The sequence below is a fragment of the Coccomyxa subellipsoidea genome (genome assembly GCF_000258705.1).
Source record: "Coccomyxa subellipsoidea C-169, whole genome shotgun sequence".
In the NCBI taxonomy this organism is placed as follows: domain Eukaryota; kingdom Viridiplantae; phylum Chlorophyta; class Trebouxiophyceae; family Coccomyxaceae; genus Coccomyxa; species Coccomyxa subellipsoidea.
The window spans coordinates 703,287-723,750 of NW_005178024.1; the positions used below are offsets into that span (position 1 = coordinate 703,287).

Below are 20,464 nucleotides of genomic sequence, written 5' to 3' on the forward strand. Positions count from 1 at the left end.
AAGTGTTCGGAGGTACGAAAGTTTCGTAACGAAATCCTTCCATGCTGTGCTTGTGCTATGCAGATCCAAGGAAGCCTACTTAGGCTGACCCATAGGATTCGAATGAGTTCCAGGGCTTTGCATGCAATAAGTGTACAGTGCTTTGACGCCACCCTTCCATCGCGATTCGCCACTGTGAAGGATTTCTAATGAGTCTCCATGATGAACGTGTATTGCGCATGCTATGCAAGGTCCTATCATGATCATCATGAACGCCTGGGCCATCCGGTTGGAGCTGCGGCTCCGAGCCGCATGGCTGCGATGCAGGCAACTTGAAGTGACTCCAAGTTGGTACAAGAGGAAGTGGTGTGGATATATTGGTGAGGACCTTGATGAACGTGCAACAATGCACATGCAAAAAAGAAAAACATGGAAAAAGCGTGATCGGCAGGACTCGAACCTGCGCACGTCTCCGTAATAGATTTCTAGTCTATCGCCTTAACCGCTCGGCCACGATCACGGACCAGATGACCGTTCTCAAATTTTTGCTATATATATACTGCCATCTTGAGCCCGCACGCCCGTCTTCCCGACTTCTGTCGGCGTCGACGTGGATTCTGGGGTGCACTCAGATTTGGAGACCTTGGAAAGAAGAGAATCAGAAATCCGGTTGAGATCCGGTTCCAGTTGAGCATCCAATTGTCAATTTAAAGACAAGCTTAAAGACTGCCGAAACCGGTTTTGCAGTTTCTGTGATAAGGGAAATGAGAAGCTAGCCATCACATGGCAAAAGAGCCCAAAATTCTTGATTATCATGACATCCTTCTATACAGAAGCGATGTCGATCTCCTAAAGGGTGAATTCTGGTTGAATGATCAGGTCTGATCTGATGTTGATGCCCAATGGTCAGACAGTCCAGGGCCTAAACATATCCGCTCAGAGCCCGTACCACCTAACAAGGTTCTGGATTTGTGCCACAGATCGTCTCCTTCTTCTTTGAGTATCTCCAGAAGGAAAAATATGAACATCATCACGAGCTATTCTTCTTTGGAGGATCCTTAACCTATCTCCTGCTGCATGGAAGTATGATTCAAGCCTGCGGGTCCAGAATCAATAGACAGCAGTGGAGACCAAAGCTATTTGCAATGAAATCACGGTGTCCATCATGTGCTGTGCCCATGTGCAGATGCCATGGACATGGAAGCTGTGCTGGCACCCATGAAGGTACATCCTGCAATACCTGCTCCTTGGGCAGAGACGAGCCATTTTACAGGGTTTTGACAATGTCTCTGTTGCTTGCCAGCTGGATGAGAGGGAGCTGATACTCTTTGCTTGCAATGACAACCCCGACCCCTCACAATCCAGCGGAGGCAGCCACTGGTGTGTAACCTTGGCAAAGCATGCAACTCTGTCATGGTTATGCAGTACCATTAAGAAGCCACCCTAAGGTAAAGGTGTTACCGGTATGGGATATTCTCATTATGTGCATTCTGCAACTCAAAGGAGCCTGCTAGTCTTCACAAAGCATGACTCCACATTCCGGCACTACAACTCAGCAGCTGGGATGAATGAGGAAGCAGCCAGGGGTCTGGCCAAGAATGCTTGGAAGTTGCTGGGGTGAGTTCTGGTGCTACGATATTTTAGGACTCTCCCCTCTCTTTTCAGCTACATGGTCGGTATTCTGTTCTCTTCAAGATCTGATCATAATCACTCAAGGAAGTGCTCAGCACGAAAATCTAGGTGCCACCTGCAGGAGAAACGAAGGCACGCAGTTGCGATATGAGTGTGCAAAGGCTCCACAGCAGATCAACTTGCATGACTGTGGATTGTACGTGCTAGGTGGGTGATAGCATGAGCATCTGAAATGAGTTCACAGATGGAACTGCAGCACTGGAATTCAGATCATGGATCAAGATGAGTACATCAACAGCTGACAATCCAACTTATGATGCAGGCATGGCAGATGTAATTGCAGAGAGCTTCGTGAAGGGCGAAGCCTTGCAAGATACAGACTCTGAGCTGAGGCTCAGGCTGACCCCTGATGCCGTCCAGAATCTGAGATCTGAATTACTAGGCCTGATTACTGAGCGTGCAGAGGCGGCGCAGAATGTATCAAAGTGATGTAAAGACAGCGGAGAGCTTGTCAAAGTCCTCAACGCATGACTGAGTTTCTGTAGACTAAAGGGCGAGGTGAAAATCTTGCAACAACTACCACATGTGTACAACAGAGAATCTGGCAGAGATTCATAAAAAATTTACAGGTGTTCAGCAAGAGATCTGGCAATGTAAAAGGCACAGACCTTTGGTTTGTGCCCTATCTTGTTACCTGGAGAGGTTGCGGTGCCAGGCTTTGTGCTGTGCTACTTTATCTGTGATGCCAATGAAACTTTCCTTTGTTTGCTATTGTGCGGAGTGATCATTTCAAAGATCTACCATAGATGTGACTTGCGTGATTGTGCTTGCCTGATTTCATGGACGTCTACGATTGCTCGTACTCTGGGTTGTGTTCTTACCTGCGATGCCATGTGCTGCTTGATACTTTGGGAATTCTCTAGAGATCTGGATACCATTGGGCTATTGTGCTTCATTGATTTGTGATGGATGCTTATCGTTCATCATGGTTGTACACCGGGTTGTTGTGTTGGTTGCTGGCCATGCGATGTGGCCAGACGTCTGATCAGCCCTAAGCGGCTGGAAAAGATCTAAAAGACTGACTGATGGTGGTCCTACTTGCTCTTGCAGCTGCTGTATCAGAGCCACAATATCGTTCTTTCTGCTGTTCATGCTCCAGCACCCCCAACGTCAAAGAGTTCGTTTCCTTTGTCCAGATTTACCAGGCCAGATCAGGTGTCCTTAACAAGGAAAGTCCCCGTACAGATCCTCTAGCTAGAGCATACAACAAAATGTCACTGGTCGACCCCAATGGATCATTCCCTCACGAGTAGAGAACTACAACATGGGCCAGCTGATCAGCTCTAATTCATGATATATGCGCGCTAGAGATCTGCAGCGGCTGCACGGCCGACGCCCTTGGGCAGCTTCTTGGCGGAGGGGTCATCCAGCTCCTTCTTGCTGTAGTAGTGCGGCGCGATCTCGATCAGCCATGCCGGCTTGATCTCAGACACCGTGCGCATGAACTCCTTGGTGGTCATCACCAGCTCGTGGTAGATCACCCACCGCGGCATCACCTGCACGCACATGCTCTGGCTGCTCAAGTCACTGTCTGCTGAGCAGGACACTAGCAGGCCACATGCAGGGTTGCTGCATGTATGAATGAACCTGCAGAGGTGATGGCAAGGTTCAAATAAACTTCCTGCGTTCCTGATGCTTTCTGTACAATTGCACAAAGAGATGCTGCCATGGAAAGTCCGCATGCAGCCTGTGGCTGGGACTTTCAGGAGCTGGATCAGACTGCTAACGCACTTCCATAGAAGCACATCCTTGTGCAATGCGCAGCACATTTCCCGTCCACCTAGATTACATTATATTTATTGATAGCACAGAGAGCAGCGCGGCACGGACCTCGACTAGGCCGGAGGAGGGGTGGATGTGGACGGTCTGGGGGTTCTTGACGGTGCGGTAGGTGCCGTTCTTCTGCAGCAGTGCGGAGTGGTAGAAGAAGCCCGCCGCGATGGCCTTCCTGATGATGTCATGGTCGCCCCCATTGGAGGTGAGCTCAATCTCCACTCGCTCCATCAGGCCCAGCAGCTGCTCCCGGATGTCCCTTGCCCGCTTCATGCTCCGCACCTGCATGTGCATCGTGTCATGCAGGCGATCTGGCTACTGTTTGGCACAAAGGAGGGCCTCCTGCCAGACCCGCTCTCAGGCAAGGCTCATCAGGAGCCACATCCAGGAAGAAAGCCACTCCCCCTTGCATTAAGAGCAAAACAGCATACAGTCACTGCACATGCCCCTGCAAATCTGAGCGCTGCCTCTGCAGATTTGAGGGCTGCCTCCAGCAATTCCAAGGCAATTCCGCTGCTTTGCAAAACTCATCTCTGCGCCCTGCCCTCAGCCAACATGGAGCCCAACAGCAGTAGATCCAGAGAGGCATATCCTGCCCTTGTAACAGCAGATTTGCACTTGTGCACCAAATGCATAAATGGGACCGGGGAGGCACCTGCACAAAGTTTTCGTAGCACCACTGCGTGGAGAAGCCAGACTCGGCCCAGGCATTGAACACGTTGAGCAGCGCGATGTGGTCGCCCACGTTGCCGCGGTGGAATGCTCGGTGCGCGTTGTCCGCATGCACCGCCTTGTCCTTGGGCCGGTAGAACACCGCGCCGCCCACTCCCAGCATCGCAGCCACCGACGCAGCCTCCTCCGAGCACTGTACCCACACCGGCACCCGATTACACATTTCGCAAATCTACTGTCTTGTTATCATACCCTGATCAGTATCCGCTGATGGATCCGCTGATGGACATTCCCAGCTAAAGAATGGAGCCACTGAATATGATGGCATTTTACATATACAATACAGATAATGCAGCGTCTCAGGGATCACCCAGCGCCTGTAACATCACCAGGCCGAGCCTTTCCTTGCAGCAATGCACGGCAGCTAAAAACGGCTCATTTCCTGCAGGGGTATTTGCACCAGGAGCTGTTGCATGCAAAGGCAGGATGAGCTCGGCAGGGAGGAAGGCAGAAGGAAAATGAGTGTGCATCATTGTGAGGCAACATAAGGTGCACCTTGTAGTCCTCTGAGGCGATGAGCATCTTGGCGAGCATGGGGTCGAGAGGGAACTCCGCCATGCGCCGGCCCAGCTTAGTCAGCTCCCCCCTGTCATTCAGGGCCCCCAGCGCGTACAGCTGCTCTAGAGCGCGGAAGAGCGTCTCGGTGGGCGGGGGGTCCATGAAGTCAAAGTTCATCAGATCGTTGATGCCCAGCGACTTGAGCATCAGCACCACGTTGCCTGCGCAGGTGCAGAGGTACATGTCAGCACATGCGCCTTCTTGGAGGAGCAGTCATGTGAGGTAAACAGCGCTATAGCAGCCAGGCATGCGCAAGGCAAGCCATGGAATTTCCTCAATGGCTGCATGAAGAAGTCGACAGATGTCTGTCTCCACTGGCACTCAAGTATGAGGATGAAAAGCTCCTAGATGCTGGGTGGGCAACAAGTGTTGAAGTCAGCAGGATCCAGGATGTTCTTCATGCCTCAGACTTTGGCTAAGAAGATGAGCAATCTGTACCTTCCCACCAGGAACCTGTGCTCTGCTCTGCCGAGTCACACACTACACAGGCGGAGTGAGTGCAGAGCTAGGGCAGAAAAGGGGTTGCAAGGGGGGCGCACCGAGGTTGGTACGCTGGATTTCCGGGATGGTGTTGTCCTCCAGCTCGTGCTGGAAGGAGTAGGCAGTGTAGAGGCGGAAGCACTTGCCGGGGGAGGTACGCCCCGCGCGGCCGGCGCGCTGCTGTGCGGACGCTTTGCTGACGGGGGTCACCACCAGCGACTCCATGCCCGTCTTGGGGCTGTACGCGTTCTGCTTGCAGAAGCCGGGGTCGATTACGTACTGCGCAGCACACATCGCTGTGAGCGTAAGATAGCGTGCATAGCGTGACACAGGAAGCACAGCATGGCATCACCTCTGCTGCCCAGCCAGTTCTACCTGATGCCAACATAGAGCTTCTGGGAGCTTATTTTCACACAATAAGGATCCCAGCATGCTTCTCAAGCATGATAGCATGTAATTGCATGCACAGGCTCAGCACTCAAGAGAGCAGAAGGATGGTCCTTTGGCGGGAGACACAAGTAAGAAGCGCACCTTGATGCCATCGATCGTGAGGCTGGTCTCAGCGATGTTGGTGGCAAGCACAACCTTCCGCGCGCCCACAGGGGTCGTCTCAAAGATCTTCGCCTGCAGCAGACATCATGCAGACACCATCAGGCAAGCAATGCAAGCAACGCGCAGAGCCGATAACCCAGGCAACCATGCATCTCGCTCTATAATTTGGAATTTGCCCTCACCACTGGAGATTGGCCTTACAATAAGCACTTCCACAGGCCAGGAGGGCACCAATGCAAGCAATGAATTCTCAAAGACCACCAGGCACACCATGAAGCTTGCAACACTGTAGCACCTGCTGAGACTTCCACCCCTCCAAGATTTATATAAAGGACGGGCACAAGTCTATCGATTGGTGACGCTAGCCTCCGCAAGTCCCCGCAGCTAGATCCCACAGATTCCGTGACAGAAAGGACAGACGTAGGCAAGAGAACACCATAAATAGAGCTGACAAAGTGAAGGAGGGTAGGAGGGGGAGTTGGCGCGCCTGGAGGTCGGAGGGCAGGTTGGCATAGATGGGTGCAATGATGAGCTCGCCAATCTTGGAGCCAAGGCCCCGCGTGCGTTGCCGCAGCAGCTCCTCGGCCGTCTCAATCTCCTCCTGGCCCGTCAGGAAGATGAGCACATCGCCCGGCGGCTGCGTCACGTGTATCTGCAGCGTCGTCACCACCGCGGCATGTAGGTAGTCCGCCTGCGCAGATACCCACAGGCCTGTAAGACATTTGTGATTCAGTGCAGCTTCACCGGCTAACCTACTTACAGCGACACAGCCTGATGGTACGTATCCCCGCTTGGGTCAGTGCTAGATTGCCCGCTTTGACACCATGCTCATTCAGGGAAAAATACGGCAGAAAACCCCAATTGGCCCGTTTTCTCGCATCTGTACAGTACATTCTCCGGCAAGCTCGAGGGCAGACGGCTTTCAGCATGCACTGAATGCGTCCTGGATGTCGGGCCCACAATGTTGACATGTGGGGCCTGACATCCACGCAGCACACAGCGCATGCAACATCCGGCCATGCATGCAGCGGCGGATAATTTACCCACCTCGGGGGCCTTGGTGTAGAGGATGTCTACTGGGTAGCGGCGGCCGGGGATGCGGAAGATGGGCGCATAGTCAAAGTACTCGCTGAACTTCTCTGCGTCCAGCGTAGCACTGGAAATCAGCAGCTTCAGGTCCGGCCGGAATCGCGCTATGTCCTTCACCTGCACCACGTACCACACACATAAAGTGTCACACTGGATTTATAAATATTCATTGCATGCTACTGGTCAAGGCAAGGTCAACTGTGCTGATGGGCCCCCAAGCTGCAGATTAAGAAGCACTGAAGGCAAAACAGATGCTGCAGGGAAGCGGGCACCACAGGCTTGCACAGGGTTTTGGCGATCTTGGTGCCCATCCATAGTGGATCTCCTGGCTGTAAAAAGGGACCTTCTCAACACCAGGTGATCCAGTATGGGGGATAGCAGTGCCTTGCAAGCACACTACAACAATGTCATGGAAGGGCCGTGTCACATACTGAAGCGGACAAGCGCTGCATATTAGAAAGATCATGGGCGTACCAGGCCAAAGAGGACGTCGGTGTGCAGCGTGCGCTCGTGGGCTTCGTCCACCATCATGACTGAGTAGGTGGCCAGGTCGGGCTCTCCCAGGAACTCCCTCAGCAGCATGCCATCCGTCATGTACCTGCACAAGACCACACAGCCCTTAGCAAGGAAAGAGCGAATCCTTGTTCATTCACGGCCGATGTAAAGAAGTTGATTGTTTCAAACTGAAATTCAAGGTATCATCGTAAGATACTGGGCCATAGCCACGATCCTCTACCTGATCTCTGCCCTGATGTTTGCTGCTTCATGCGACGTACGCAACAGCACACGGAGGCAATGCTGAGCAAGGGGAGTGGGACAAATGTGCCTTGAGACCAATGATCAGGGCAAGGTGGCAAGAGTCATGTATGGCAGGGGATGGCGGAGGGAATGGTAAGATCTCCTGCTGAATTGATGATGAGAACAGCTATCTTGTATCAAGACAGAGGGCGCACTTGAGGACGGTCTTGTCGGAGGTGCAGTCCTCGAAGCGGATGGAGTAGCCGACCTCGCTGCCCAGCTTGCAGCCGACCTCGGTGGCCACGCGCGCCGAAACGCTCATGGCTGCCACGCGCCGCGGCTGCGTGCACCCGATGCGCCCCGCCTTGCTGTACCCCGCCTCGTGCAGGTACTGCGGAATCTGCACCCACCACCGCCACCTCAGCGAAATAATCTCTCTTGTTACTAGACAGGCCACTCGTAATAGATGGCCGTCCCTTCCGTAGCAGACACCACGTGAAAAGCGGAACCAACCAGTAAACATTGAACTGCAGAGCTGACACTTCCGCATTTGCCTCTCGTAGCTGTGGAGAGGCCTCTAGGATCTGATCTGCAAGTGTCAAGCGGCAGAATATCCTCTCCAGCTGCTCAAGCTCGCAAAACGTACTGGGCGGCAGGAAGTCTGCCCATGCACGCACGCACGCGGATGCATGACTGATCTCTGTGCCAGGGCCTGCATGTCAGGTGGACAGCGGGTTGCAATCTGTGTGGCCAAGAAGGCAGGGGTGTGCGCGCCTGGGTTGTTTTCCCGGAACCGGTTTCGCCGACGATGATGACGATCTGGTGCTCGGCTACAGCCTGCAGCAGCTGCTCGCGGTAGGGGAAGATGGGCAGCAGCTTGCGGTCCGCCTGCAGCCGCTCAAACTCGCTCTTGGCCGCATCCTCCCGCTCCTTCCTCTCCCTGTCCAGCGCCTGCTCCTCGTCCAAATCCTGGCGCGCACCAAGAACATATTGCTTCAATTCCATGGCTGAATAGCGGCCACTGTTAGATGGAGAGCGGTCAAAACTGAGCTTGTCGGAACCCTGGGGTGTCGCAAGAAGACGGGTGATTCATTTGCTTGATTCTCATTTATAGCCACTCCGTGCTTAATCAGCCCTGAAGGACCAGCTTGTCTGGGGTGTACCAAGCACATGATGCATCCGTGGCTTGAAAACCAACGACGCTCACTCGATACATAATCAGAGCTCATAATCAGAGATAATAATTAATATTTTGTGCCACCGTATTGTGACAACTGTGCACACTGCACAGTATTGATGCATGTAAGGATGCACCAGATTCTGAACCCGTGCAGCACACGAGGTGAGGGTACAAGAAATGCATGTCAGGGCACAAGAGGGGCACAGGAAGAAGTCTGGTGTAGCTCACAGCCAACAGGAGGTATTGAGGAACTGACAAAAGAGGACGAGACACAGGAGATGTTGAGACAGGGGCGCACCACGTCCCCGGCGAGGGCCATGTCCTTGATGAAGTCGATCTGGTCCTCGAACACAAAGTCGTACTCCTGCGCCTTTTTGGCCCGGTCCTTGGACCCCACTTTCATGGTGGCTGTCTTAATTTTGTCAACCTCCCAGTTTTCCTGCTCCTTCCACGGCGTCGCCTCATCCTCCTCATCAACCTCCCTGAACAGCGCAGGCACATTCAGGCAGGATGGTAACCACTGGATGCCTTGGGACCTGCATGCCTTCGCATGCTTCTATCTCATACTGCATTGTTTATGATCCTGTTGTAATGTGCCTGGATGGTCTGCAGCATTGCAAACACGGTGCTTTCCTGCTTCTGGCATAGTAAACCTGCTTCCGGCACAATTAGGATGGCCTCCTGTTACCGCTCCATTGTGCTCAGAATCGATGTAGACAATTCAAAGCAGGTCATGCTGGGATGACGGACGGTTTGCCACCCTCCAGCATGGCATGCAAAGAGCGCTGCTCAATGCGTCTCTACACACGACACGACTGCAGCAGTACTCAGTAAGCCATAAGACCTCCCTTGGATCCACAACGAGAAAACGGTGTGGCAGTCGGGCGGGAACGGACCTGTATCGTGCAGAAAGGACCTCGTAGCGCTTGTTCTGGTTTTGGCCCTCTGCGTCGTAGGAGGTGGGCATGTGGTACTCGTCCCGATTTTCCAGCTCCTCCTCCTGCTTCTTGCGCAACATGGCTAGCTCGTACACCTGCCGATTGTACTCCAGCTCCCGTTGCTCCTTCTCTGTCAACTTCTGGCCCTGTGACACCACCCCAGAAAAATCAGCCCTCACAACTCATCCTCCTGTACGCTGCAACTCTGATGTCACACCTCCTATTACTGCCGTTGCCCCACGGACCATAACACAAAGCAACCGGCAACACGAGTGTCAGCAAGGACAGCCCTGTCCACCTCTCTGTCAGTGCTCAAGCTCAGATCCATTGGGTGAAGCTCTTCCTGCTTCCAAGACACCCGCAAGTAGACTGCGCAGGCAAGCAGACACAAAGAGACAGTGGGTCCCACCGCAAAAAGCATCTCCTCATCCTCCAGGGCGTCCTTCATCTCTGACAGCTTGAGCACCTCGCGCTTTTTGAGGTACTCCTCGCGCGCAATCCCTCGCAGCTCTGGCACGAGCGCCCTCTTCTGCGCCTCGGTCTCGTACTTTCTCCTCTCTATGTCCTGCAGCACAGCTCAGGTTTAAACCCCGGCAGCCTTGCTTACAGGTTGCTGATGGTCCGCAATTGCAATCATTATGTCGCTGACAGTGTTTCCTCAAGGCGTTGCCAGGACAAGATGTGCTGCCTTGTGAAACTTTGAGCCGGAGGCAATTTGCAACACAGGTCTCTTCTTGATACAACGGCACGTAGCTACAATCTCACCGCAAGCTCCTCCTTGCTGAGCTTGGCCTCGGCAAGCTTCCTCGTCTTCGCCTCGTCCCTCTGCCGCAGTCGCTCTGCAAACTCGTCCCTCTCCCTCGCGTCCTTCTCCTCTGCCAGCCGCTTTGTCTGCTCCTCATCTGGTGCGTCCCCTCCCTCTGCGTCAGAGTCCTCCTCCCATGCCCTCTTCTGCCTCTTGCGAGCCAGCCCAGGCGCCACACCATCGTCAGTTTCCCCGTTCACCGCCGCAGCCTGCAGCCATAAAGCCACCATTTATGAGAAACGCCCGCATACCAGCCATCCTTCAGGTGGGCACCACATGCAGGCATGCATATCCATCACGGCACCGATGAGAACAACATGGTCCAGACCCCAAATTTTGGCGGGTTTTTAGCAGCAGACGTCAGACTAACAACCAAGCTAAAGCAGAGCTGAGGTCTGCACACATGCCGTGCAAAGTCCTCGAGCAGCACACCTTGCTTTTGCGCAGGCTCTTCTTGGCGACCTTGGGCACCGGCGCGGTGGTGGGCGCGGGAGGCGGCTCGTCAAAGTCATCCTCGTCATCTTCCAGCATCGCGAATGCGGCGTTCTTTCGCACGAAGGCGGCCGCATCCCGCTCGCGTTGTTGGTACTGCAGTGCGGCGCGGCCGGGCGCGGCGCCCGCACGGGGAATCTTTGCCAGGAGATCCTCGGCAAATCGCCGCGTCTCCATGCCACTCGGGAGCCCCTGCGAGACAGCCAGCTGATTGGCGCCTTGTTTGTGCAAGTACAGGCCCCATCCCTTCAAATTGTGGGCCCAAGTTTGCCCGGGAATATAGTACACAGGGAACAAGCAAGCATGACGGTGCATGAACACAGGAGTGTGGCACTGGGCGTTGTGAGAGATGCAGGGCGAGTGCTGATATCAATGGGTCACCTGGCCCTCGAGCTGGCGAGCCAGGACTGCTGCATTGGACGCCTTTCGCCCTAAGGATACCACATAGCTGACCACTGCGCTCTCTGCAAAGCCTGCATACCCAGAACAATCTTCAAACATTGCTCTATGGCACCAGCCGTGCACTCCCAGGTACGCTGCCGCTATTCCACATCCGCTTCAGGGATTTATTTGCGCACCGAGGAGAGCATATAACTGGTCTGACACCCAGTTGTCTAAATTACGATCTGCCATCGGCGGTCAGCAGCTTGGAGAATGTCCCATCTGAGTTGTATGTGTCCTCGTCAATCCAGAGCTTCACGCCCGACCTCAGCTGCAGTTGTCCTCTTCGCTGTCTCCAGAATCTAAACTTGTCTTTTTAAAGAAAGATCAGGCTGCCAATTGTTTGATGTTGGGCTTCTATTGCCAACTTGGCCGGTTTTACTCATAGAACTGGTTGAAAAATAAACACAGCGCGTGGTTACTGTGTCATATTTTGAGTTTATTGTCGATTATTCAAGCTCCATTGTCTAGATGTTACTGACAGCAACGTCAGATCAGTTTCGCAAGACAATCCTTTTCGTACACTTCACTGAATTGAACCTCTGAGGTATTGATACTGAAATTTCACCATCTAAATCACCTGCATGTACTTAGTGCAGTTTGTAATCCTACTCATTCAGCGATCAACAAAAACCATGGGATGGCACGCCTTTGTACAGATGTCTTCGCAAGGAGCGGGGCCTGAAGAAGACGAGATCGCCAGGAAAGCGATACAATTGGTGCCAATTGTATGAGCCTACATCTTTTGGGAGGCGTCACAAAAGACAGGACAGGGGATGCAACCGCTGAATGAGTGAGAGCAAGGGAAACCAAGGTAACATTGGCAAGCGATCTTCTTATCTCACCAGTTGTCGTCTGTCCTCCTGAAAGTTTTCCGACTTTACACAAGATCATCCCTCAAAGACGCCGCATTCCATACAGCTGCGGGTCCGGGAATTTGCGTTCTTGTCAAGCTGCAGTATGGTGCTTTGATCCAGCAAACCCAACTTGCTGTGTGTGCTGAATGCAGTGATCGTTTGGCTACGGGCCACCGGCGACGCTCCTATTCTGAAACAACAGAAAGTCAAGGTCCGGTAGAATACTGAGGGCTCCAATTCATTCTTTCGCCTTGCTGCCTTGTGCCTTTGTTGTTTCCTGCCGATCAACTTTGTTTCACTGAGATGGCGAAGTGCTTTATGCAGATATCGGCAAACGAAAAGTTTTCAAAGATTGTGGAGGTGCTGCGCACCAAGACCAAGTCTGAGCAAGTGGTGGGTCCTTGATGTCCAGCCTGATCACCTGCATCTTTCCCTATGTACACTTTCGATCGCTGCATTGGTGGCAGAGTTGACACGTTTACCTGATTGCTCTACCTGGCCTACTAACTCTGTGAATCAATTTTCCTTCCAGTTCGTGTACCTGAAGGAGTCCTTCTGCCCCTCGCTAGACGAGAAGATCTCTGTGCTTTATGAGGTAGGATCCGTTGCATTTTGTCTAAGGCATGCTCGCACTCGTTCACCTACAAACTATTCTGTAAATTCAACCCTGTGCTGTGAGTAATGGGATGACCTGTGCAGGCATATGGCAGCGAGGGCCGCTTGACTGTCAACTACGCCAACGCTCCCGCCTGGGGTTGAACAAAACCCGCAGCCGACTCATATTTTCCTTCTGAGCGGGAGCTTGGGAGTGGCTCACTCGATTGTGGGGTGCTCCATTTGAAGAGCTGCAATGTCAAACGAGCCAGAGGGAGTCCAAGACCTGCTAGAGCAGGATGCTGGCATGTCGGAGGCTGATATTGAGGAGGAGCAGGAACAAGAAATGAACACCACCAATGGCAGTGCAGCCACTCAGCCTGCCCAGAAGCAGAATGGAACTGCGCGCATCATTTCTTTTGGCCAAGGGGCCCAGCAGCAGCAGCAGCAGGGGAAGGGCGTGCAGGCAGCTGGTCAGAAGAAAAACGGCCGCCAGCCGCCGCGCTTCTTCATCCTGAAGAGCAAGAGCATGTTCAATGTTGACCAAAGTGTTGAGAAGGGCATTTGGGCAACGCAGGTTTGTTGAGACATCTGCCTCCGGACCTCATCTGTCTGTCTCTGCAAGTGCACCGGAATTATGTACATTTATTAGTGGCTCCTTTGGCAGACAGGATTCCCTGTTCCTGTTGTGCAATTTGGACGCCCTTTCCTTTGCCATGTACAACCTCTGTACATTCTTAGCCAGGCATTCAGAGGTGCAATCTCCATCCAATTCAGTGCTTTTGCGTTTGCTGACTATAATGCTGGTAGGAATGCTTAGCTCTGATTTGCTGGCTGTTCTTCAGCTGGTGTGCCTGTGGCAGCATGCTTACTGACATTTCTTAGATGCATCATCCCCTAAAGAACAGCCTTTTGTACTATCCTGTACTCTGTGGAAGCGCAAGATGAGGTTTTATCCAAAAGGTGTGGGATGCGGCCTGCACACAGCATATAACAGTGCAGGACAGGCCAAGGAGATTTGAAAATTCAGATGGCATGGGTGGTGAATAACCCCTGTAAATCTGTTGGTGTGTGCTGAGTGATTGTGGCAGGCTCACCCTTTGTCTCTGATCTGGATTGCAGAAGCACAACGAGGAAAAGCTCAACGAGGCCTTCAGGCAGAAATGCGGAGTGTTCCTGATCTTTTCTGTCAATATGAGTGGCCACTTTCAGGGGTATGCCAGGATGCAGTCCTATGTCTCCAGTAACCAGGTAGACTGCGTACTCTCAATCATTGCATTTTGTCTGTGAGAAACGGAGTGGTTTGCCTCTATGTCCTCCTGTAGTGTGCTTCCAATTGCCTTTGCGGACAATGCCAGCAGGCCTTCTCCTGTGCTGTGCGATGTGGGGTTGCCCTTGCCTGTCAGTCCCTGTGCAGGATGTGAATAGAGTCTTGTGCCCTGTATGTGAATTATGCGTCCCTGGTGCAGAACACGGGCCTTTGGGAGGACACAGCAGCAGTTGGGGGCACCTTCAGGGTGGACTGGAAGCGCCGGTTCGACCTGCCCTTCTTGGCCACCAACCACCTGTACAACTCCATGAACGAGGGCAAGCCTGTGCGCATCGGCAGAGACGGCCAGGAGCTGCCGGCAGATGTGGGCCGCGCCCTGTGCCAGCTGTTCGATAAGGGCGCTGATGAAGCCGGCATCCCCCCTCTCCAGCGCCCGGCAGGTGCGCGCTGCTGCAACCTTCAAATCGGCAGGCTGTTGCATGGCATGAGGTTGACGGTTGATCGCTTCGCAGAACAACTTGCATTTAGCCTAGCTTTCTCTTGCTTGGTATGGTGTTCCTTTCTTGCCTGACAATTATAAGGCATGAGTGGCAGTCCAGAACACGTAGTGAATTGCAGGGTGCTTACACCGTTCTCTCGTCACGAGCTGTAATGCATGCATGCAACAGGGTCTTTTGGTGGCCCCGGTCGGGGCCGGGGTGGCGGGGGCGGATTCCCCGGGCGCTTTGGCGGGCCGCGGCCACAGATGGGCCAGTTTGGCATGCAGGGTGGTCCCATGGGGGACCCCATGATGCGCATGGGCCCCATGGGCATGAACTTCCCCATGGGCGCTGGCCGGCCGCCCTTCATAGTGTCCAACGGCATGGAGGGTTTCGGTGGGTTTGGCGGCCCAGCATTCAACAGGGGTTTTGGCGCTGGTTTCCCGGGCATGCAGCACGCGGGGCCGGACCAGATGGTGCCGTTCGCCGGCTCAGCCGGGCTCCGCGGTCCTCAGCCGCCGGCGGCAGAGGTTGCCGGCATGCCTGCAGCTTCGCGCAGAGTCACCTCTGTGATGTGCGCACAACCTCCCACCTCATCTTGCAAGCAGTAGTAATCACTGTCTCTCATGAGCTTTGTAAGTATATAACTTGCAGCATTATGCTTGCTGCATGATTGGTCTGCAGACAGGTGCTGTCAGATAACCAAGTTAGAAGGATATCCGATGCAGTTTATGTTCGCTGGGCACTGCGGCGTATTCTGAGGTGTCTTAGGGGAATCTGCTGCGCAGGGGAAAGCCTATGGCTGCAGGCGGCCGAGGGCCAGCGCAGGGAGGCCGCGGCAGGGGCCTTGTGCACATGGAGGAAGATTATGACAACGCTGACTGGGACGGCGGGTACGATCAGGGCTATGGCAGAAAGCGCGACCGAGGCGATGACCGGCACAGGCGCAGGGACCGCAGGTGTGAACCTTGCCCATGCCAGTTGAAAGCTGGTCCTCCTGTTTCCTCTGCATGCATCCTGGCATGTTCTCTGGCGGGCAACAGCGGACTCTTGTGTTCTGAGGGCATCAAAGGGATGAAGCTCATCATTGAAAAGGTGGCTTGTGGACATTCGCCTAATTAGCAAGACAAAGAGCTCTTCGGAGGATGTGAGCGTGCTTACAATCTAATATGTATGACAGGAGCCGCAGCCCGAGTCCTCGTCGGGAGAAGAGCCGGCGGCGCAGCCGCAGCCGAACCCGCAGCCGGAGCCGGGATCGCAAGGGGCTGGCAGACATGTCCTACGAGCAGTACCTCGAGACATTTGAGAAGGTAATTGCTCATGCTCTTCTCTGTGCTGATGCCAGTGTTGCTCATTTTTTGTTGGGGTGTGCGATTATGCAGGCTTGCATGTGGGTAAGTTTGGTATTGAGAACCTTTTGTTGTCTGCTGATGTGCAGCTGCAGCAGAAGGCTCGCGGCGGTGGCGCATCAGCCGGCAGCGTGAACCCCATGATGATGGGCGTGAACCCCATGATGATGATGGCGCAAGCCATGATGTCACAGGTAGCCTCCAATTCTTTCTGAAATTTTTTGTCTCCACAATTTTCCACAAGCCAGGGTTGTGCATATAGCTCAGCATCTGAAAAGTGTGTGAAAGGAGGTTGTCTGGATAGATAATGGCTGTTTTCTAGAGCCTGCCTCTGCCTCGTGGTGGCCTCTGCCCTTGGTCACAGGTGTGTGTGTGGACTAACCATTAGGCCAGTGTCTGCGAAGGCTGAGCAGTTTGTGCACTCACGCAGGGCATGGGCAGCATGACAGGCATGGGAGCCATGGGTGGCATGGGAGCCGGCGCGCCAGCAGGCCCCCGGGGGATGATGGGGATGGGGCCCGGGGGACCATCAATGGGGGGCATGCCCAACGGCGGTGGCGGCAGCGGGGGAGCCCAGATTTCAGAGGAGGAGTATGTGCGCGTGTGGGAGCAGTACTCCAAGATGATGGGGACGCCCTTCAATCCGGATGTGGTCAGGGGTTGGTACCAGCAGTACCGCCAGACCCTGGGCCGCTGATCTGGCTTCTGGGTGAAGTGCGTGCTGCATGCCCGCCGACCATGTGCCACTGAGATGATGCTCTGATTGCCGATCAAAGATGAAAGATTCGAGAGGAATCTTCCCTGCCAGTGCTGTGAACTTATGGTGCTCGTTGCTGCATGATGAGCAGCAAGCTGAGTAGGTCCTTCTGTGAAGCGTCTCTCTGGCTGTGCACTGCAGAACTATGTTACTAGCACGAGTGGCCTTTGTCAAGGGCCCCTGGAATGATAGAAAGTGTTCACTGGTCACTGCAGCCCTCGCACCTGGGATAGCCGCAAACAAAGCGGCTTTATTTGAGATGTACTTGTCTATCGCCTGACAGAAGGAAAGAGAGCTGTCTTACTTCTCAACTAATATTATATGTTTGTGATACAGAACGACTTTGACCTTGTAAGATATTTCGTGGCTGTTTCATAATTATTGGGGATGCCTTGGGCAGCTACAACTTGGCTGTGGGAAATTAATGGCTCTGGCGAAATAGCCACTTTCCTTCGTGAGTTGTTGGGGAAAAGTGGCAATTAGTAACCAAAATTTGTCATGTTCATACCCTGAGGGGCGAATTAAATAGCCATAAGGGCCTAATTGGCAATTCCTTGATCGAAACACTGGCTCGTGCTTACCTCGCTCCAGAACGCAGCGCAGGCATGTCTGCCTGCAAGGGGCACTCAAATGTTGCACGCATTTGCAAAGGCCACTTTGCGGGGAAGGACTCGCATGCCCGGTGTAGCTTGTGCTCCTAAATCCTGTTGACTAATGTCAAGGGAGGTCTTTTTGTCTGCTGGATTGGCTGAGCTGTACCAGCCCCGGAGGGATTCCATGTGCTTCGACGGAAGCTTTTGCAGATTATCTCCGGGTACAGCCTCTCCAGTGTCCTCCAACACCTCGGGAGCCCCCAAACAGGCCACCGCGCAAACGCCAGTGAAAACGGAGAATTGCTGCGCAGCATCCTCCTTGGTGGGTCGGGTGTATCCTTCCTCGCTCCCTGTCGGCCTGCAGAGTAACTTGCAGTCATTTCGTGAGCTCAACGGTATTGCCATAATATGCAGGGCGCCCATGTTCCCGATGTCATCCCTCTCCAGGGCAACCTACTGGACGCGGAATTCAGGACCGACGATTTTCGCATCAATTATTTCAAGGTGTGCGTCTTTTGTCATGCGCGGTGTCGTGGTGCCTGGGCAATTCATTGTGAAGGGCTTGGACGTTGCAGGATACTGAGTTCAAATTGCAACTTCTCAGCCTGACAGGCGCGTGCTGTCCCGTCAGGTGACGGAGTGTTCCAACATCGAGCCACACGATTGGACCCTGTGCGCATTCGCACACGTGGGAGAGAAAGCCAGGAGAAGGGGGACTGCTGCATTTAAGTATGTTGCCACAGCATGCCCTGACTTCCGCAAGGTAAGAGCTGCCTCTGCGAGGTGGAAGCAGAATACGAGATGCCCATGTCTCGCACACTTTATATAATTTCCAACCCCCTACGGGCAGCAAGGCACCCCTAGACGAACTACCTGACTTGCTCTGCGCCTGTGTTGTTGCCTCTGTCCATTTTGAGCCGAAGGTTGAGGAGACGCGCTTTTCTGACAATTGATGTTGCACCAAATTCATTGCAGGGGACATGCAAGCGTGGTGACCAGTGCCCGTTTGCCCATGGAGTCTTTGAGAGCTGGCTGCACCCTGGCAGGTGTGTGCTTCTTTGCTGCGCATGCTAAAGACTGTGGTGCCTGTTCCAACAATGAGACTCCCAAAGTGCAGTGATTGCAAGATGATAGGTCCTCTCAACACCCTTTTCTCAAGCTTGATAACTTGCTGCTCTGAAAGCTGATTTTCCTGTTTGTTGCAGATATCGCACGCAACTGTGCAAAGACGGCCTCGAATGTGATCGCCCCGTCTGCTTCTTCGCGCACAGCATAAAGGCAAGTCTTTGAGCCTTACTGTTTACTTGTGCCCAGCCCATCGCATCGTACAGCCCTGATACATTTCTGTCTTTGCAATCGACGCCATAGATCATTGCCATGACTGAGGCATGAGCCTTAGCTGATGCATGCAATCTTGATACCACTGAGTTCCTTTCCTGAACTTTCGTATTTTGCTGATCCTGCAGGAGTTGCGCACGCCCACGCTGCCAGCCTCGCTGGCGAACAGCCCGGACGGAGCGGCCTTTGCCGCATTCTTTGGCGGCCCCTCGCTCGGCAGCATGAAGGCGCCCAGCCTGCAGGCATCCCAGCAGCAGCAGCAGCTGCAGCAGCCGGGGCTCAGCCAGCAAGCCTCCCTGCAGCAGGCCACTCGCCAGCAGCAGCAGGCCATGGCAATGCTGCAGCAGCAGCAGGTAGCGCTGAAGCAGGGGCAGGAGGCGCTGCGGCAGGAGCAGCTGAACCTGCAGGCGGCTGCCATGCGGCTGCGGGAGCAGTATGCGGCACTCGCGCAGCAGCAGCAGGGCCTGGCGCAGCAGCAACCGTCGTCGCCGATGGGCTCCGCCAGCTGCGAGTCGGAGGGCGCCGCCGCGCACTTCTCCGGCAGCGACGACGAGCTCACCTTCAGCCCTGAGCAGCTGCGCAGGTGTGCCCCTGTCCCCATGCTTTGCTTTTATTTACACGTATACCTTCCTCAGCGCTGCACCTTTGCGGAGACATCTCTGCTTTACACTGGATAATTTGTACAGCAGCAATCCCATTCCGAGTGACAGGGGCGCTAGAACAGTCGATCATCTGGGCATCTGGCATTCACTGACGGCAGTTTGTGTGGGAGCAGGGCGGCGTTTGAGGGCCAGGTGCCTCACGCGAACGGCATTGTGCCGCGCATGACAGCGGCACCGGGCCCGACGAGCGAGGCGGCGCTGTCGGCGTGGATCGCGGCGCGCAGCTGCGCGTCCAGCACCGCAATGCGCTCGGCCTCGCAGCTGGGCTCCATGCTGGACCGCCTGCCCGGCAGTGGCCAAGCGGCCGGCCTAGCGCGCTGCCCACCCTCCTTCCAGGACCCCCACTGGGCCGCTGCCAGCCAGCCACTGGTGCGCTCCTTACCTGTGCACCCAGCTACTAATATGGGTTGCAGCGTGAACCATGCATCTGCACTTCTGATGCTTCACAGCGCCCAATTGTGCCCCCACCACTAGTGTTTGTGCCGAGCGCTCTTACACTGGCTGAATCAGACAGATTGCACATGGTGCAAAGAACTTTGGACTGCAATCACCTCAGGAGTGACGAGGTACTTGGCATACCTGTCGAAGCAGTATGCTCACATTTGCGTGACAAGCAAGGGAATGCTCTTCAAGAGTCTGCATGTCTGGGTGCGCTGACATTGGAGATATAATTTGTCCAGGGGTCGCTAGCGATGGACCTGCAGCCGCAGCACAGCGCGCCGCCGCATCAGATGGCGGCGCTGTCGCATGCCACCGCCGCGCATGCCAGCCGGCCGCAGTCGTCCCCCGCCGCCAGTCAGGAGGCAATCCTCCCCCTGTCAGTGCCCCCAGTGCTGGCCGCCATCTGGGCCCCGTCACCTGTCAGCGGCGCAGCGAGCTGGAACGAGCCACGTCCTCTGACAAGCAACCAGCAGTCGCCACCTCAGCGCGGCCTGCCAGTGTCGGCGCCGCGCCAGCTCAGCGCATGCTGACGTCATCGGGCCAGCTCAGCACCTGCTGATGTCAGCGGAAGACAAAGTATGCCACAAAGTCAGCAGCAATGATGAGGTCATACGGAAGTAGATTACCATTCAAGGGACTCTGTGCTCTGTGCTGTTGGGACCAATGCTCGATCAG

At 54.4% G+C, this 20,464-nt stretch overlaps 4 protein-coding genes and 1 non-coding gene across 5 annotated transcripts; 3 read left to right on the plus strand and 2 right to left on the minus strand.

The window, feature by feature from the left end:
- Nucleotides 1-418: 418 nt before the first annotated feature.
- On the minus strand, nucleotides 419-499 carry COCSUDRAFT_t62. The gene has a single exon. It is a non-coding gene; the product is annotated as a tRNA-Ser (tRNA).
- A 154-nt stretch (nucleotides 500-653) lies between these two features.
- On the plus strand, nucleotides 654-1,517 carry COCSUDRAFT_54666 (hypothetical protein). The gene is made up of 2 exons (XM_005643860.1): nucleotides 654-858; nucleotides 960-1,517. Exons 1-2 carry the CDS (start codon nucleotides 763-765, stop codon nucleotides 1,299-1,301), a joined length of 438 nt encoding a protein of 145 aa, XP_005643917.1. The 5' UTR covers nucleotides 654-762; the 3' UTR covers nucleotides 1,302-1,517.
- Nucleotides 1,518-2,975: 1,458 nt separating this feature from the next.
- Nucleotides 2,976-11,641, minus strand: COCSUDRAFT_38237 (P-loop containing nucleoside triphosphate hydrolase protein; the record flags this gene model as incomplete). The annotated part of the gene is made up of 18 exons (XM_005643861.1): nucleotides 2,976-3,167; nucleotides 3,502-3,726; nucleotides 4,100-4,309; nucleotides 4,672-4,895; nucleotides 5,274-5,493; nucleotides 5,746-5,838; nucleotides 6,254-6,457; nucleotides 6,814-6,972; nucleotides 7,330-7,453; nucleotides 7,809-7,993; nucleotides 8,368-8,562; nucleotides 9,072-9,255; nucleotides 9,670-9,857; nucleotides 10,121-10,276; nucleotides 10,477-10,644; nucleotides 10,949-11,200; nucleotides 11,390-11,481; nucleotides 11,587-11,641. 18 exons carry the CDS (start codon nucleotides 11,639-11,641, stop codon nucleotides 2,976-2,978), a joined length of 3,126 nt encoding a protein of 1,041 aa, XP_005643918.1.
- A 531-nt stretch (nucleotides 11,642-12,172) lies between these two features.
- On the plus strand, nucleotides 12,173-13,470 carry COCSUDRAFT_34282 (autophagy protein). Its single transcript, XM_005643862.1, has 5 exons — nucleotides 12,173-12,263; nucleotides 12,459-12,517; nucleotides 12,631-12,699; nucleotides 12,839-12,901; nucleotides 13,006-13,470. The coding sequence occupies exons 1-5, from the start codon at nucleotides 12,239-12,241 to the stop codon at nucleotides 13,063-13,065; spliced, it is 276 nt and encodes a 91-aa protein (XP_005643919.1). The 5' UTR covers nucleotides 12,173-12,238; the 3' UTR covers nucleotides 13,066-13,470.
- Nucleotides 13,471-17,756: 4,286 nt separating this feature from the next.
- COCSUDRAFT_19782 (hypothetical protein) lies at nucleotides 17,757-18,638 on the plus strand (the record flags this gene model as incomplete). The annotated part of the gene is made up of 4 exons (XM_005643863.1): nucleotides 17,757-17,852; nucleotides 17,980-18,111; nucleotides 18,324-18,394; nucleotides 18,554-18,638. 4 exons carry the CDS (start codon nucleotides 17,757-17,759, stop codon nucleotides 18,636-18,638), a joined length of 384 nt encoding a protein of 127 aa, XP_005643920.1.
- Nucleotides 18,639-20,464: the final 1,826 nt, after the last annotated feature.

Coding starts and splice junctions, on each gene's coding strand:
- COCSUDRAFT_34282 (XM_005643862.1), top strand. CDS start 12,239: ATGAGTGAGAGCAAGGGAAACCAAG. Junction 12,518..12,630: donor TGAAACAACAGAAAGTCAAG/GTCCGGTAGAAT, acceptor TGCTTTATGCAG/ATATCGGCAAACGAAAAGTT. Junction 12,902..13,005: donor AGATCTCTGTGCTTTATGAG/GTAGGATCCGTT, acceptor TGACCTGTGCAG/GCATATGGCAGCGAGGGCCG.
- COCSUDRAFT_54666 (XM_005643860.1), top strand. CDS start 763: ATGGCAAAAGAGCCCAAAATTCTTGATTATCATGACATCCTTCTATAC. Junction 859..959: donor AATTCTGGTTGAATGATCAG/GTCTGATCTGAT, acceptor TTTGTGCCACAG/ATCGTCTCCTTCTTCTTTGA.